We start from the raw sequence: 14,366 nt of genomic DNA on the forward strand, positions 1-14,366 counted from the left end.
AATAAATAAACACTTACATTCAATATGGTATTTGGTAAGGTAATTTTGGCACGATGTATTATGAATTTTATTATTATGGTTCTGCATCCATTGTTTACCAAAACATTCATTGTGTACTAAAGACTATTTTTATATTTAGAAGTTGTCTTGTCAGAAAGGTTGTTTTGGGAAGGAAAAGTATGAAAAATCCAAAAAACTGGATAGTTTTTAAAACATTTTATTAAGATATAAAACATTTGGTTTATTTGAGAGGAATAAACCTTGAACTGTGAGTGGCACCAATACCGGGTCTACCGTGCTTGACAGGTTTGTACGTGACACTGAACTCCCCGAGGTAGTGGCCGATCATTTCAGGCTGCAACAACACACAACATGAGGCATCGGGAGGAAAACTTGAGTGTTAGAACATTGAATCTGAGCCTAAAACCCTTACAAAGTTACATTAAATATCTTTCCATTAAATCAAGTTAATACTTGGTGTAGGCTGCATGAAATTAGTTTACAAAAGTTTTGGAAAATCTTACATTATAATTTAAAACTCTGAACCATATTCATGCAGTCAAGTCTGTTCTATTAAGGCAGCTCCAAACATGCGCCAGTTGCCAAGCATGAAATATTTGACGTTTGGCAATTTAGTTGTCTAGCTATTATCCGATTGAAGAGTAGGCGCCCACACACACATGTGTTGTTTTCAGAGCAACTGTTTGTTTTTATTCTGTATTGGGAATAGAAAATATTTGTTTACTTTATGTGTGCAAGAATACTGACAACAAACGGGAAAAGACGAATACGAATGTTTCCTGCTGGCCAAATAGACAAACACCTATCTACAAGACTTGCGATTAGGCGAGTCGCTGCTCAGCGAATGGAGCAGCCTATAAATTTAGTATTTACCATAGCATCAATTTTTTATAAATATTTTCCTTGGTTAATATTAATATGTTGAATTTAAGTGGTTGCTCAGAGATATAGAGAAAACTTTAGTGTGTAGGTCTTATTGTCCGAAGCATTTAGACTCCTGAATGAAAAGTAATGCTAATAGTAGTTGTCGGTGATAAATTAGTATTTTAATTCTAAATCAAAGTAAAAAACTTATAAAATACAATTGAATAAAATTGTAGAAGTAAAATAAAAATAAATGCATATGAAATTTGCAGATTAGGAATCTTTAAAAATAAAAATATTTAAGAAATCTCTATTACCGTTTAAATGTTAGAATTTTATTTTCAACTTTATTTTTCAGAAACGTGAGTCTTAGAATGTAGTTAATGAAAAATACAGTTGAAAATTAAGTAAAATTTTATATTCAAATATAAAATAGAATATATTTATATAAATAGAATAAATTCTAAGACTCACGTTTATGAAAAATACAGTCGAAAATTAAGTAAAATTTTATATTATAAAATTGAATTGGGCAATTGGGCACAATGGTTCGCGATTTCATTGTGAGATATAAAGTTACTAATGTTAGTAGGCCTATCAAGAATCAATAAAAATAAATTGTTTTATAGTCATTAATGAATGGTTTGTGGAACCAAAAGCCGGAAACGGCTCATTCGTAATTTAGTTTTTTACAACAAAATTTGCATCTCATTCCAGGGTTTTAAAGGCTAACAAAATTTACGTTTCAAAGGTTTTCATGGTTGAGTCCGGATACTCTAGGTATGAACACACAGAGAACCATTTCTTGAGAACTAAATGGTTTTTCCAGCACAAAAGTGGTTTAAACAAAATAAAATTTGATTCCTACCTTGATTTCAACCTGGTTGAATGTCTTGCCGTTGTAAACACCGATGATGCTGCCGACCATTTCAGGAACAATGATCATGTTTCTCAAGTGGGTCTTGACAACTTCTGGTTTCTCATTTGGCGGAGCTTCTTTCTTGGCCTTACGCAGCTTCTTCACCAGAGCCAAGGGTTTCCTTTTCAGCCCACGGAAGAAACGGCGACGAGCTCGAGCATGCATCAGCTCCATGAGTTGTTCCCTAAGATGATAAACAGGATTAACTTATTTGGCCTGAACACACAAAACAAGTTTTCAACTAGGCCTAACGGAAAAGTTAATTTAATCAACATCTTAAAAAAATAAACTAGCAATCTAACAATACTTTCTCTATTACGTTTTAACTATGATTTTATGAGGAAAAGCTGCAATAGCTTTTTACAGCAGATTTAGATTTTTACAGCAATGGGGGTTGTAACATTTTGTTAAAGAGTTAAACGCCTAGAGATACTGCAGGCATACCATGGATTAGGACATATCAAATTTCTTTAAAATAGGACCACATGTGAGGTCTGTTTTGTAGCTTATTACACATCCATACACACAAAGACGATCTCTTCAAAAACCACTTTATTTGGGTTGAGAGGGACTCAAAATGGATACATCAACTCAAAACCCAAACATTTTGACAAAAACAATACTAACTTACTTTCTCCATATAAGAGAAAAGTAAATGTCATAATTTTTGATTATGACCATGTTAACAGCTTTTTAATGTTTAATAGCAAATATTGTTTAAAGATTTCAGTTTATCTGAATTTAATTCACTTAAACCAGATTTCATTTACAGTAAGTAAATAGTTTTGCTGAGAAAATATTTTGTTAAAAAGACCAATCTTCCTCGTGGTTGTTTATGCAAAAAAATATTAAGTTACAGTGAAATAACTGTTTCATGCTATTAACCCTCTATATACGTATTTAGGCCTACGATTCAGTTCTACAAAACATTTTGTTTAACTTAAGGGAATCTAAATATTACGCTAATTTGAAATAAAACTTTGTCTCCAAACAGACATTATAACCCTCATATCCTGTGCGTAATATTTAGCAATGCAACTCAGTATATGTAGAAAATGTTAGGAAAATACAATTGTCTCTAGTCCAAGCAAGCCTAGACTACTCAAAATTTTGCTAAAGTAAACTTACGCTGGCATATCTAGAAGTTGGTCCAAATCCACCCCTCGGAAAGTGAATTTCCTGAAGGTCCTCTTCTTCTTCTGGGTTTCTTCCTAGAAAATCATAAGGGCTAGTAAAGTTAAGGAAAAAATATTTGGCAACTGAATATCCATAATAGGACCTAGGACATCCAAAAGAATATATCAAATTAATTGAATACGGTACTTAAATTTGAAATTATATAAGGTTGTGATAGTATACACTTTTTTATGCAGTTATTGTGACTAATACTTTAAGAAAAGAGTTTAAACTTAATGTGCAGATAGGTTTAACAATTCCATCTTAGAACTGCAATGTTTACCTAACATACATACATATGGCAGTACAAACCCTAACAGGGGGGGGGGTCGTCTGAGTCATCAACAGTCAAGATGTGCTAACTTACGGGGCCCAAAGGTTGAATTGTTCTGAATTAAGAAATTACAAGACACAAAGCTGTAGGTTACAGCAATCAAGAAAAACTTTTTACATTAGGAAATGGAATGAACGAGTGTGTCATAAATCTCCTTAAGGAAAACCTGATCAATTTGGAATTTGGATGCAAGAGAATTTGATCACTACAGTTAGTTGTAAATATTCATTAACTCTGTGTTTATGAATTTTAAGACCTTTCTCACTACCATCTCAGCCACACAAAATCCCAATCAGCTAATAAACTTAAGAATCTTCAACACCTAGCCAGCAAAAATGTTCCTGAAAATATATGTGTTCAATGCAACAAGGAACCCCTAAAACAGACTACTTTAGGATTTTGAGGAACAAGGAACTTTATTTAGGCTACATACTTAACACTCCACTATTTTGACCACAATGTTACATTCACCAAGTGTTTTAATTAGCCTAACTTAAATTATACCTATTGTAGGCCTATATTTCAAAATGTTGGTTGTGTTTTTAATATATGACACATTCTACACAACCAGTTATGGTCAAGGAAGAAGTCATGCATTAGACCTATACAAGTGCAAACATTATAATTTGAACATTCTTCATCTTTGACTAACCCAACCTGTGGGCTTGAAGTAATTATTGATGGTATTAATTGATTTGGTAACTTCCATAACACATGAGCAACATCTCCACCGACGTTTTGAGAGACACACAGGGAGGAGATGCAAATGACAATATTCAGGAATTCACAACAGACCCATCTTATGTTACAACATAATAGTGATGAGACCAACAACTGATTTCAACCATCCATGAAATATCTTATGGTTATCTAGTGGAGTGAACTACGTAATAGCTAAATGTTGCATGTAGCTATACTTGAATAGATACAACTTCCGTATCGGCGTGGTGGGGCGATCTGACTTTTGGGTAAGAGGGAGAACTGCCAGGTTGGCTACCAGACCAATGAGACCGAGGAGAGCCTGACGCGGTTTCCATAGCAACAGGCGCTGTTGCCATATTGCACCGCATCTCCACGCCCGCACGCACATGTGCAGTTCCTTCAGTGTTATGATAGATGACAGTGACTATTTTGAGTAAAGGGTCAATCCATATCAAGTGGTCCAGAAATAAATTAATTGGTTGCTTCAAGATTTTTATTTTTTTTTCATATTTTTATCCTTAAAAGTACATATCATTAGAAGTACAAAAACACAATTATTTTATTTTTATTTTATTTTCCTACTGTATGGCAGCCATTTTTTTGTTAGTCGAATGCCCGTTTTCAGCGATTTCAGAGCTCTACGTTAAATTAAATATCTCTGGTTCTACTGATCTTAGAACATTAAAATAAAAACCAATCTCTTCAGAAAGATCTAAACTTTAATATGGTAATATAGTTATGCACTTAAAACTAAATATATAGGTCTAAATACCTGTTTAAAGTTTAACGCAACGATGTTACGAAAACAGATTTTTAACCATTTATTTTTGCATAAAGGCAATTGACTATGTGTTTGTTATTTTTTATCTGATAGTTATAGGTGTGTACTCCAAATTCTCAAAGTTTCAAGTTGTGGACATGCATAGGGTTTTAAATAAAAATTTTCAAAATCTTAATATTTTCCAAATTTCAAAATTTTGACGTTTAATATCTCTGTTGGGCATGAAAATAAAAATTTCAAATTTGGCTCAGATATAGTACTAAGTAAGAGTATTATCCTGTAATAATTTTATTTTGTGGACTCAACTGGTTTTAAAATTATGAAACATTGAAAAGTACTCAAATAAGCTTATACGTGTAATAGCGTAGGAAGCATAATATGATATTATAATACACTATCAATGTATTTCATAATAATGTTATATTTTAATAATAGATTTTAAGCATTTTGATGTTTTAAAACACTCTACTTTGTTGTCTGCCACAGGTACCTACAAATCTGTTAAAGGATTGTGTTCAGGGAATTGGTAGACGCCCTTTGAATCAAAATCGAAGTTCTAATTCATTTTTTGCTACTTCTTCACAGTCTACATAAAAGTATTGAATACGTTTAAGGTTTTTTAACAAAAGTTAAACATATCCTTAGCATTCAAAATTTGGTTGTCAATGTTACATTGTAGACTATTAGTGACTTCGCTCTTTGTAGTGCCTCCTACACCATTGCAGGCATTTTTTCCGTGCGCAGTAGTGTATCAAAACATGCCTCGCAGCTGGTATTTTGGTACCTAAGACTGAATATTTCAGTAAAAAAATTGTCTTATGATACTGTATAGCCACGGCCACCTATAAATCCAGGCCGTGGCCTGGTAGAATTTGCAACATCACAAGTAGTGTTGTTTAGCGCCAGACGTCCCATAAGATAACATGGCTGACTTGTGTATTATTAATTTAAATTTATGAACATAAATGAATTAAAAGAAAATAAATCACATAGAGTTTAAAACCAAAACAATATTAATTTAAAAACCATTTCTATAAATTTAAAGTGGAGTCAATATTTTCCGATGGTGTAGGAGGCACTACAAAGAGCGAAGTCACTAATAGAGTCTACAATATACCATTGACAACCAAATTTTGAATGCTAAGGATATGTTTAACTTTTGTTAAAAACACCTTTAAGGTATTCAATTCCTTTATGTAGACAATGAAGAAGTAGCAAAAAATGAATTAGAACTTCAAATTGATTCAATATTGAAGGACGTCTACCAATTCCCTGAACACAATCCTTTCACAGATTTGTACTGTGGCAGACAACAAAGTATAGTGTTTTAAAACATCAAAATGATTAAAATCTATTATTAAAATATAACATTACTAAACAAATACACTGATAGTGTATTATAATATATGCTTCTACGCTATTACACGTATAATGCTTATTTGAGTACTTTTCAATGTTTCATAACTTTAAAACCAGTTGAGTCCACAAAATAAAATTATTACAGGATAATACTCTTACTTTGTACTATATCTGAGCCAAATTTGAAATTTTTATTTTCATGCCCAACAGAGATATTAAGCGTCATACTTTTGAAATTTGGAAAATATTAAGATTTTGAAAATTTTTATTTAAAACCCTATGCATGTCAACAACTTGAAACTTTGAGAATTTGGAGTACACACCTATAACTATCAGATAAAAAAATAACAAACACATAGTCAATTGCCTTTATGTAAAAATAAATTGTTAAAAATCAGTTTTTGTAACATCGTTGCGTTAAACTTTAAACAGGTATTTAGACCTATATATTTAGTTTTAAGTGCATAGCTATATTACCATATTAAAGTTTAGATCTTTCTGAAGAGATTAGTTTTTATTTTAATGTTCTAGGATTAGTAGAACCAGAGATATTTAATTTAACGTAGAGCTCTGAAATCTCTGAAAACGGGCATTCGACTAACAAAAAAATGGCCGCCATACAGTAGACAAATTATATAAAAATAAAATAATTGTATTTTTGTACTTCCAATGATATGTACTTTCAAGGATAAAAATATAAAAAAATTAAAAATCTTGAAGCAACTACCTTTGGACCACTTGAAATGGATTGACCCTAAAACAGTATACTGTCCGCGAGAGTTCAGAAGTCCCCTAAGCTCCAAAACAAACATTTTGATGTTGGAATAGTATATTCCATTTCCATCTATAGGCCTATATATAATACGCTAAGCCGATTTTAAAACTATTTAAAGGTTCTTCCAAAGGAAGAGATACCAGATAACATAATAATAATAACTCCGATGACGTAGGGTATGGGAAATATTTTATTCATTGAATGATCAACCATATTTGGTAACTAACGGAATTAATATCATTGTTTTTTCACTTATTACTCTTTAAACAATGCTAAATGCTCGGAATATGTATAATTTCACTCAATTTATCGCAGTTGGATGAATTAGCGTAAGCCTTGAAAGTAACCGTCGATTTTGACGGGTTTCTTCTAGTATATATATATATAAGGCAAAAAGGTAAATACTTTTTTGTGACCGTTTAATTTAAAATTGATAGTAACATTTAGGGATGTTTAAAGAGTTACGGCATACAGTAGTGATATTACCGCACAAAAAAATATAAAATTGCAAAATAAAGGTTTATGTCTAAAACAAAAACGGTGTTACATAAATTTTAAAATAAAACCAATTAATTTTTTTAAAGATTTTTCAATTATTTTTCCATTCCAAATATACTAAGAATTTTAGTGCTTTATTATTTCAAGAAATTTTGAGTTTATTCGTAACGTTTTTCTTTTAAAAAGGGAAATATATCCTTTGCATGTGTGCCCAACTCAGCTATAGTTTTTACTTAGGCAAGCAATGTACAAATCAAAACAGAACTCTGTGGGCGAAGACATGAGACTGCACCGAATCAGATGATACGACCACCCACTCATCAAAACAAAGGTGATATGAGTAATGATGTTTACATCAGATGTTTACAGATATATACAGTACATGCTGAGGACCAGAGGGCAGGAACTCTCAGTAGGCCTACACAGTGGAACGTTACGTGCGTTCGCGTTGTTGACAAGTACCCTTCGCGCATATTCTATGATGAAGCTTAAGTGGCAGTTCCCGCTCGCCGCTCACTGCAGTGGCCGTCCGCGACAACACCGCAACAGCAGTCTCCCCACTGCTCGCTACCCCTCCACACCTCTCCGATTCGGAAGTTGTATCTATTCAACTATAAACTATCTGACTAGAGAATGAATGGATGGACTATCTGTCCGTGCACCTGATGATATATCAAACAGTATACCCTACTTTAGAGTGTTTTTAAGTTTTTAAGATACATTTTAATAAAACCCTGCGATTGCGCAATAAATGGGCGGACATTAAGACCATTACTATGGACACTTGGAGGGTTAAGTTTACTAATCGAATCGATAGTTTCAATCCAACTTTATTAGCATAGCCCAGTTAAGAAACTGTAGCCTACCCTAGTTTGCAATTAGGTTTCCTTGGTCACCTTATCATGCACAATTAATTAACCCGTTTGTGTCTAGCGGATAGGCCCTAGGCCTAGTTCCCATCCCTAGAGCATAATTAGTGATGGGACAACCGACTGGAAAAAATAATCGACTAATGTAGTCAATCAGTTGTTTTTAAAGTAGAGAAACGCAAGATTACTCAACCAACAATAGAACCTTTTTGTATCCTACTAAAGAATCATGATTGGAGCCAAATTAATAATCAAATGACTACTAATGAAATGTTTGATGAATTCTATTCCTCCTTTTTATACTATTTTGAAATATCATTTCCAAAAACCGTTCAACGATTAAAAACCAAAGACGATGAATGGATAACAAATACCATTAGACACTCCCAAGAATTAGTAAAAAACCTGTACTGGGAAACTAGAATAAGTACAAATCCCCAGGCTAAAGAGAACTATAAGGTAGCTAAAACTAATCATTCAAAACTGATACTCAACACAAAGAAAAGAGTTTTATAAAAAAAGGATTGTCCAATCAAAAAATATCAGCAGAGAGTCATGGAGAGTTGTTAGAAAACTAACAAATGAAGACAAAGAAGAAGAGAACTTGTGTCTGAAACAAAATAATACTCGTATAGATAAGCCCATTGAAATTGCTAATATATTTAACATGACTTTTACAGAGGAAGTGAACAAGCTTACAAACCAGTATTACCAGGACATAGTTGAAGTGGAGGAGGAAGCCTCGGAAGACATATCGGAGCTTTTGGTGCTGACACCTGCAACGGTAGAAGAAGTAAGGAAAATTCTGAAGGAGGTAGGAGGCAGAACTGGAACAGGAGCTGATGAGGTACCCTGCTTTATCTTTAAGTTTTGCGGTAACATAATTGCTGAAACCCTTACAGAAATTGTAAATAAATCATTAGAGAGCGGTGAATTCCCAGATAGAATAAAAATATCAAAGATAGTCCCGATACATAAGAAAAATGAAAAGGATAACCCCAGTAACTACCGACCAGTAGCAGTTCAGTATGTATTTTCCAAGGTATTAAAGATCATATTCCTTAATAGGCTCTTGCCTTTTCTGGAAGCAAAAAGAATAGGCTAATAAATAACAACCAAAAAGGATTTAGGAAGAACAATTCACCACTAGATTCTATCTTCTCATTATTAGCATCTGTTTATAAAAGCGTAGACTTATCTGAAGAAATACTATGTCTGTTATACGATATGACTAAAGCTTTTGACTGCCTCAACCACAAAATACTAAGAAACAAACTGATTACCTATGGAATTAAAAATAAAGCCCTGAATTGGATCATGTCCTACCTAAAAGACAGATATCAGATTGTAGGCCTAACATTAAAACATAGAGATGAAACCAACAGTACAAAAACCTACCAATAAATACAAGTCAAAAAAATCCGAACCAATAAATACAGGCGTACCACAGGGCTCAAATCTGGGACCCATTTTGTTCCTCCTCTACGTAAACGACTTACAACAGAAGGTGAAGTCTGGCTGTTTGCGGATGATGTTGGGCACACAGTTAGTGGCAAGAACATCGAGTCTACATCGAGAAGAGCGCAGGTGGGAATCCATAAAAAATGGAGACGTGGTGCAACTCAAATCAGATGATATTAAATCAAAACAAATCTTTTACAGTTTTACAATAGAAAACCATCAGATTCAACTCCATTATTAAAATTGGGAAACAATTATCTACACACAACCCCCAGTGCTAAATTACCTAGGGCTTACAATATCACAAAATTTGAACTGGACGGAACATATTGATAATATTGCCAAAAGACTGGTCGTGGTGTGCTGCCTAGTCAGAAAACTACAAATTGTTGTTGAAAAAGAAGTACTACTAAAAATCTACCATGGCTGTTTCCACAGCATATTAAGTTATGGAATTGTTTTTTGGGGTCACTGCTCCGAGGCAAATAGAATATTTCTGTTGCAAAAAAGGATAATTAGAACTATAAACAAAGAACACTTCTTAGCCCACTGCAGGCCTATATTTCAGCAACTGAACATTCTAACATTTGCTTCAGCCTTGGTTTTGGAATCAGCAGTCCTACTAAGAAAACCAGAATATTTTATAAGTAACCAACAAATGCATGGATACAACACCAGACAGAAAAAAGATAGTCATATTCCACAAGTAAACTCAACATTAATGAAAAATAGTGCCTACTATAATACAACAAAAATGTATAATAAAGTACCAGAAGACATAAAAGGTATTCAAGACTTAAACAAATTCAAGAAACAATTAAAGAAGCATCTGATGGGAAAGCAATATTACAACTTGAAAGAGCATCTAGAAGAATAAAGAAATATAAACAAAACTATGACAACCGCCTATATCAAGTAAGTATGCATTCTTAGCTAAACGCTATGTACTGAAATCTGTTTTTTGCCCATAACTTATTTATTTGCAAATCTACTTCCTTATATTATTATATATTTGTAATCCTCATAAAATTTAGAACAAAGTGGCTATTTTCAAATATTTATTGGCCTATAATTTATAGGCTATTGTGTAATTTATACAATTTCATTGAGCGCAAACTTATTTTTTTTTATTTTTCCAAAATAACTTTTATTTTTACCTGAACAATTTTTTTTAAACAAATATTCCTTAGGTTTTATGTATGATATTGAAGCCCATGATTTTCCAAACAAAATGGTATATAGAACAGTAGAATTAACATTGTTTTAAGCTTTTCAGATCCGTTTTAATAAAACCTTGCAAATGCGCCAAAAATAGGCGGACATAAGGGCCTAAACTATGGACACTCGGAGGGTTAATAAGTTAGCTAGGTTTGCTAAGACCATGAAAACTTTGAACGGTTTTAACTAGTCTATGATGAGTCCAATAGTCAACATATTTTTAAAGATGCAAAAAATCCAGAGAAGATTTATAGACATTGGGATTAGACCAATCACACGTAGGCTATGTCTTATGTCCACTCCACTTTGAGGTTAACATCGTCTAAATTGTCGAAGCTACATAAAGCCACAGGGACTTTTTCTCGTAAAAGTATAGAACTTTGAGACAAAAGGTATGGAAAGGAAATAATAATAAGTATGTCTGATTAAAGGATTAAAATCGATAATAATAAAAATTACCTCGGCCATTTCTGCAGAATGCGAGTCACAGTCGTCACACTTCACCCTAGAGAAAAGAAAAAGAAGTGCACGCACAATACGAAACGAATACAGTCTGTACAGGAAATCAAAATAAAGACTCAAAGGCCATAGGATTACAAACAACAAACCTTCGGCATAGACAACCAAATTAGTTTATCAAAACTACAAACATATATGAATATTAGCAATTATAGCATTGAGTATATAAAATTAAACAAAATCAACAACGTTGGGCATATAAACCACTGACCTTGATAAAATTAGTAAATATAAGGGCTAAAATAAGCTAATGGTTGGGGTCTCTGACTTCGGTGGAATGTAGGCCTAAGGTTTCTATCTCCACCATATCCCCAAAAGTGTTAGTATAAGAGAATGGTGTCAGCAACCATCCCTTGAATGCGTCTGCGATCCCTTAATTTAAATAAATACCCCTTGCATTGATACCGACGAACAAAAGCTCAGGAATCTGATTAAATATACTGCCAGAATAGGTAAATAAGTTACATGTCTGTACATTATATCTGTTTTTATCCAAAATAAGTTCCTTTTGCTTGGCGAGTAAGGGATAGATACTACAACTTTTTATTCAGAAGACAAAATTATTTAAATATGTTCATTTTTATTTTATGAGTTTCCATTTGAACATATATCGCGTCATCTACTCTTTTTCAGTATATAATATATGACACCATATTAGACTATCTCATGTTTGTGTTACGGATCCGGAGATAATATTAGTTTTGAGTTCCACCCGGTTTGTAAAGAGGGCACTTTTCTTCGCTACGATCTTCCTAAATATTTAACAATTTATCATCTGGGATCCAAGAAGAAAGAGTAGTTATCGTTGAAGGGATAAAGTTATGGGAGCGCGTAAAGGTGCCACCACAACAACCTGCCACAAAAAAAAAGAATTTTGATGGTGGTGGGTTAACATGTTGGCTCCTTGTCGAGGTGACACGTACCACCACGTACGCGTGCTACCTCCGGATAAATCTGACGTGACACATTTTTGGGATAACACCCTGTCGAGAATGTGCCTAAGTTATGTCAACCCACCACCTATATTAAGTGCTAGCTTCACGGGCACCCTTAACTCCAGACTTCGGCCTTCGAATTGGCAACATCGCAAGCAGGGTTGTAACAGGTGTTTTTCCTGGAGGCAGCTAAGTTAATGGTATTGGTGTATATCTTAAGAATGGTTACTGGGCTATGATGAGAATATTGTTTTGGTTTTCAAATTCTATATGTTTTATTTTCAATCTTTTAATACATTTATGTTAATAAATTTAAATTAATAGGCAAATTAATGAGCCGGTGTCAACTATCTGCCATGTTATCTTATGGGACGTCTGGCGCTTGTAACGTTACCAAATCTACCAGGCCGTTGGTGGGTATACATGAATGAACATATAGCGGTCTAGACCATAAACATAAAAATTTACGTAACTGACCCGAATCCTACACTAATAACATTGACATTATGGTCTAGACAGTTCCATTTAATCAATGTTAAATAATTCATCATGTTTACTTCCGGGCCAATAAACACCATTTGATTATGTTTATGATCCATGTCGCTATATGTTCTAGTACCCGACAACCCACTACCTCGTAAAACACGATTCGTGTCCACTCTATCCAAAATGGCAAACTTCCTTTTGAGATGGTTTTGTGGCATCATTTTGAACTAATTAAGACCATTAATTTGATTCCACACCAACTTAAGCTTACTTTTAAGATTTCCTTCATACTTCTAGTTGGCCTTCCACCAATCTATACAGTTTAATGGTTAACCCCCCTAAAATTTTCCCCACTAAGCAAAACTGACGTCACATCTTAGGCGATAAAATTACGGCTGTAAACTTTTTGCTAAGTAGCTTTTCACGGCCCTGAATTCAATCAGAACAAAATGAGTTAAAAAGATCAAAATAACATTAATTAAAATCTCAGTCCCACAGAACATTTGTTTGAACGAACCAGCCTGATCTCGGGCTATTAACTAAGGCCATAGTCTTAGTTCTGGATGGACCTTGTTATGTATGGAAAAAGTCACCTCAGTACAACACAACTGAACTGAGGTGACATGCTCTGGAAACATTTTGACTGATACAACTGCTACCATTACAACTATTGAACATTTCACACACACCTTTTTCATGATCCACACCCTCTGTTAAAATAGAAAATTTAATAGGCTTAACTTTCAAAAACGTGTTTTTTTTGTTCAGTAGACAACCTGATTCATTACAATGGCTGTTTTAGTATCCGTGCAGTTTTTGCAAAAGTATGATGAGAAAAAGAATTGTTAAGACAAGTTATAGCTGTTAAAAAATACTACACTCACAGAATTATTAAGTAATGTTTATTTTGACTTTTTGAATTAAATAAAAAAGTAAAAATGAAGTTAAGTAAGTTAAGTGCCCTTCCTGCTGAAAAAATAAATTAAATATAATACATGTATACAAGTATCAATCAGTTGTCCAAATGAGGATTGAGGAATAAACACCTTTTTCAACAATTGTCCTAGTAAGACATTTAAGTTATTTCTATGAGAGTTGGGAAAAGGTAAAACAGTTCAAAGCACTTGAAGGAAGGCAATGGCCTGAATATAGAGGGATGACAGACACTTGATTAAAGACACTTGGCTCCTACAAAATCAGTATCGTTACTTTTTATCTACACCTTGTGTTGTGTAGGCTGATACTGCAACTAGGCATAATTTAATATGGATAGGTTAAAAATATTTATTCACAGTTATTAAAAATTTATTTTGAATGATTTTAACAATAATCAAGACCAGTAGACTCTCATCACTTAAGTACTATTTAAAAATAAATCTGAAATAAAAATCTCAATAAAAGTGCTAACAAGATTGTAAGATGCAAGAGGGCTACTAAGGGATTCAAGTT

General features: G+C 33.4%; 1 protein-coding gene across 1 annotated transcript; it reads right to left on the reverse strand.

Annotated features, from left to right (window-relative positions):
- Window positions 1-201: 201 nt before the first annotated feature.
- On the reverse strand, window positions 202-11,495 carry LOC128986608 (uncharacterized). The gene is made up of 4 exons (XM_054407057.1): window positions 11,437-11,495; window positions 2,933-3,015; window positions 1,754-1,988; window positions 202-355 (listed from the first exon to the last, which is right to left on the reverse strand). Exons 1-4 carry the CDS (start codon window positions 11,443-11,445, stop codon window positions 242-244), a joined length of 441 nt encoding a protein of 146 aa, XP_054263032.1. The 5' UTR covers window positions 11,446-11,495; the 3' UTR covers window positions 202-241.
- Between the last annotated feature and the right edge of the window lie 2,871 nt (window positions 11,496-14,366).

This window comes from Macrosteles quadrilineatus, unplaced genomic scaffold (assembly GCF_028750875.1).
Source record: "Macrosteles quadrilineatus isolate MER2022 unplaced genomic scaffold, UCM_ALF_1.0 Scaffold_2__2_contigs__length_208266976, whole genome shotgun sequence".
NCBI classification, from domain to species: Eukaryota; Metazoa; Arthropoda; class Insecta; order Hemiptera; family Cicadellidae; genus Macrosteles; species Macrosteles quadrilineatus.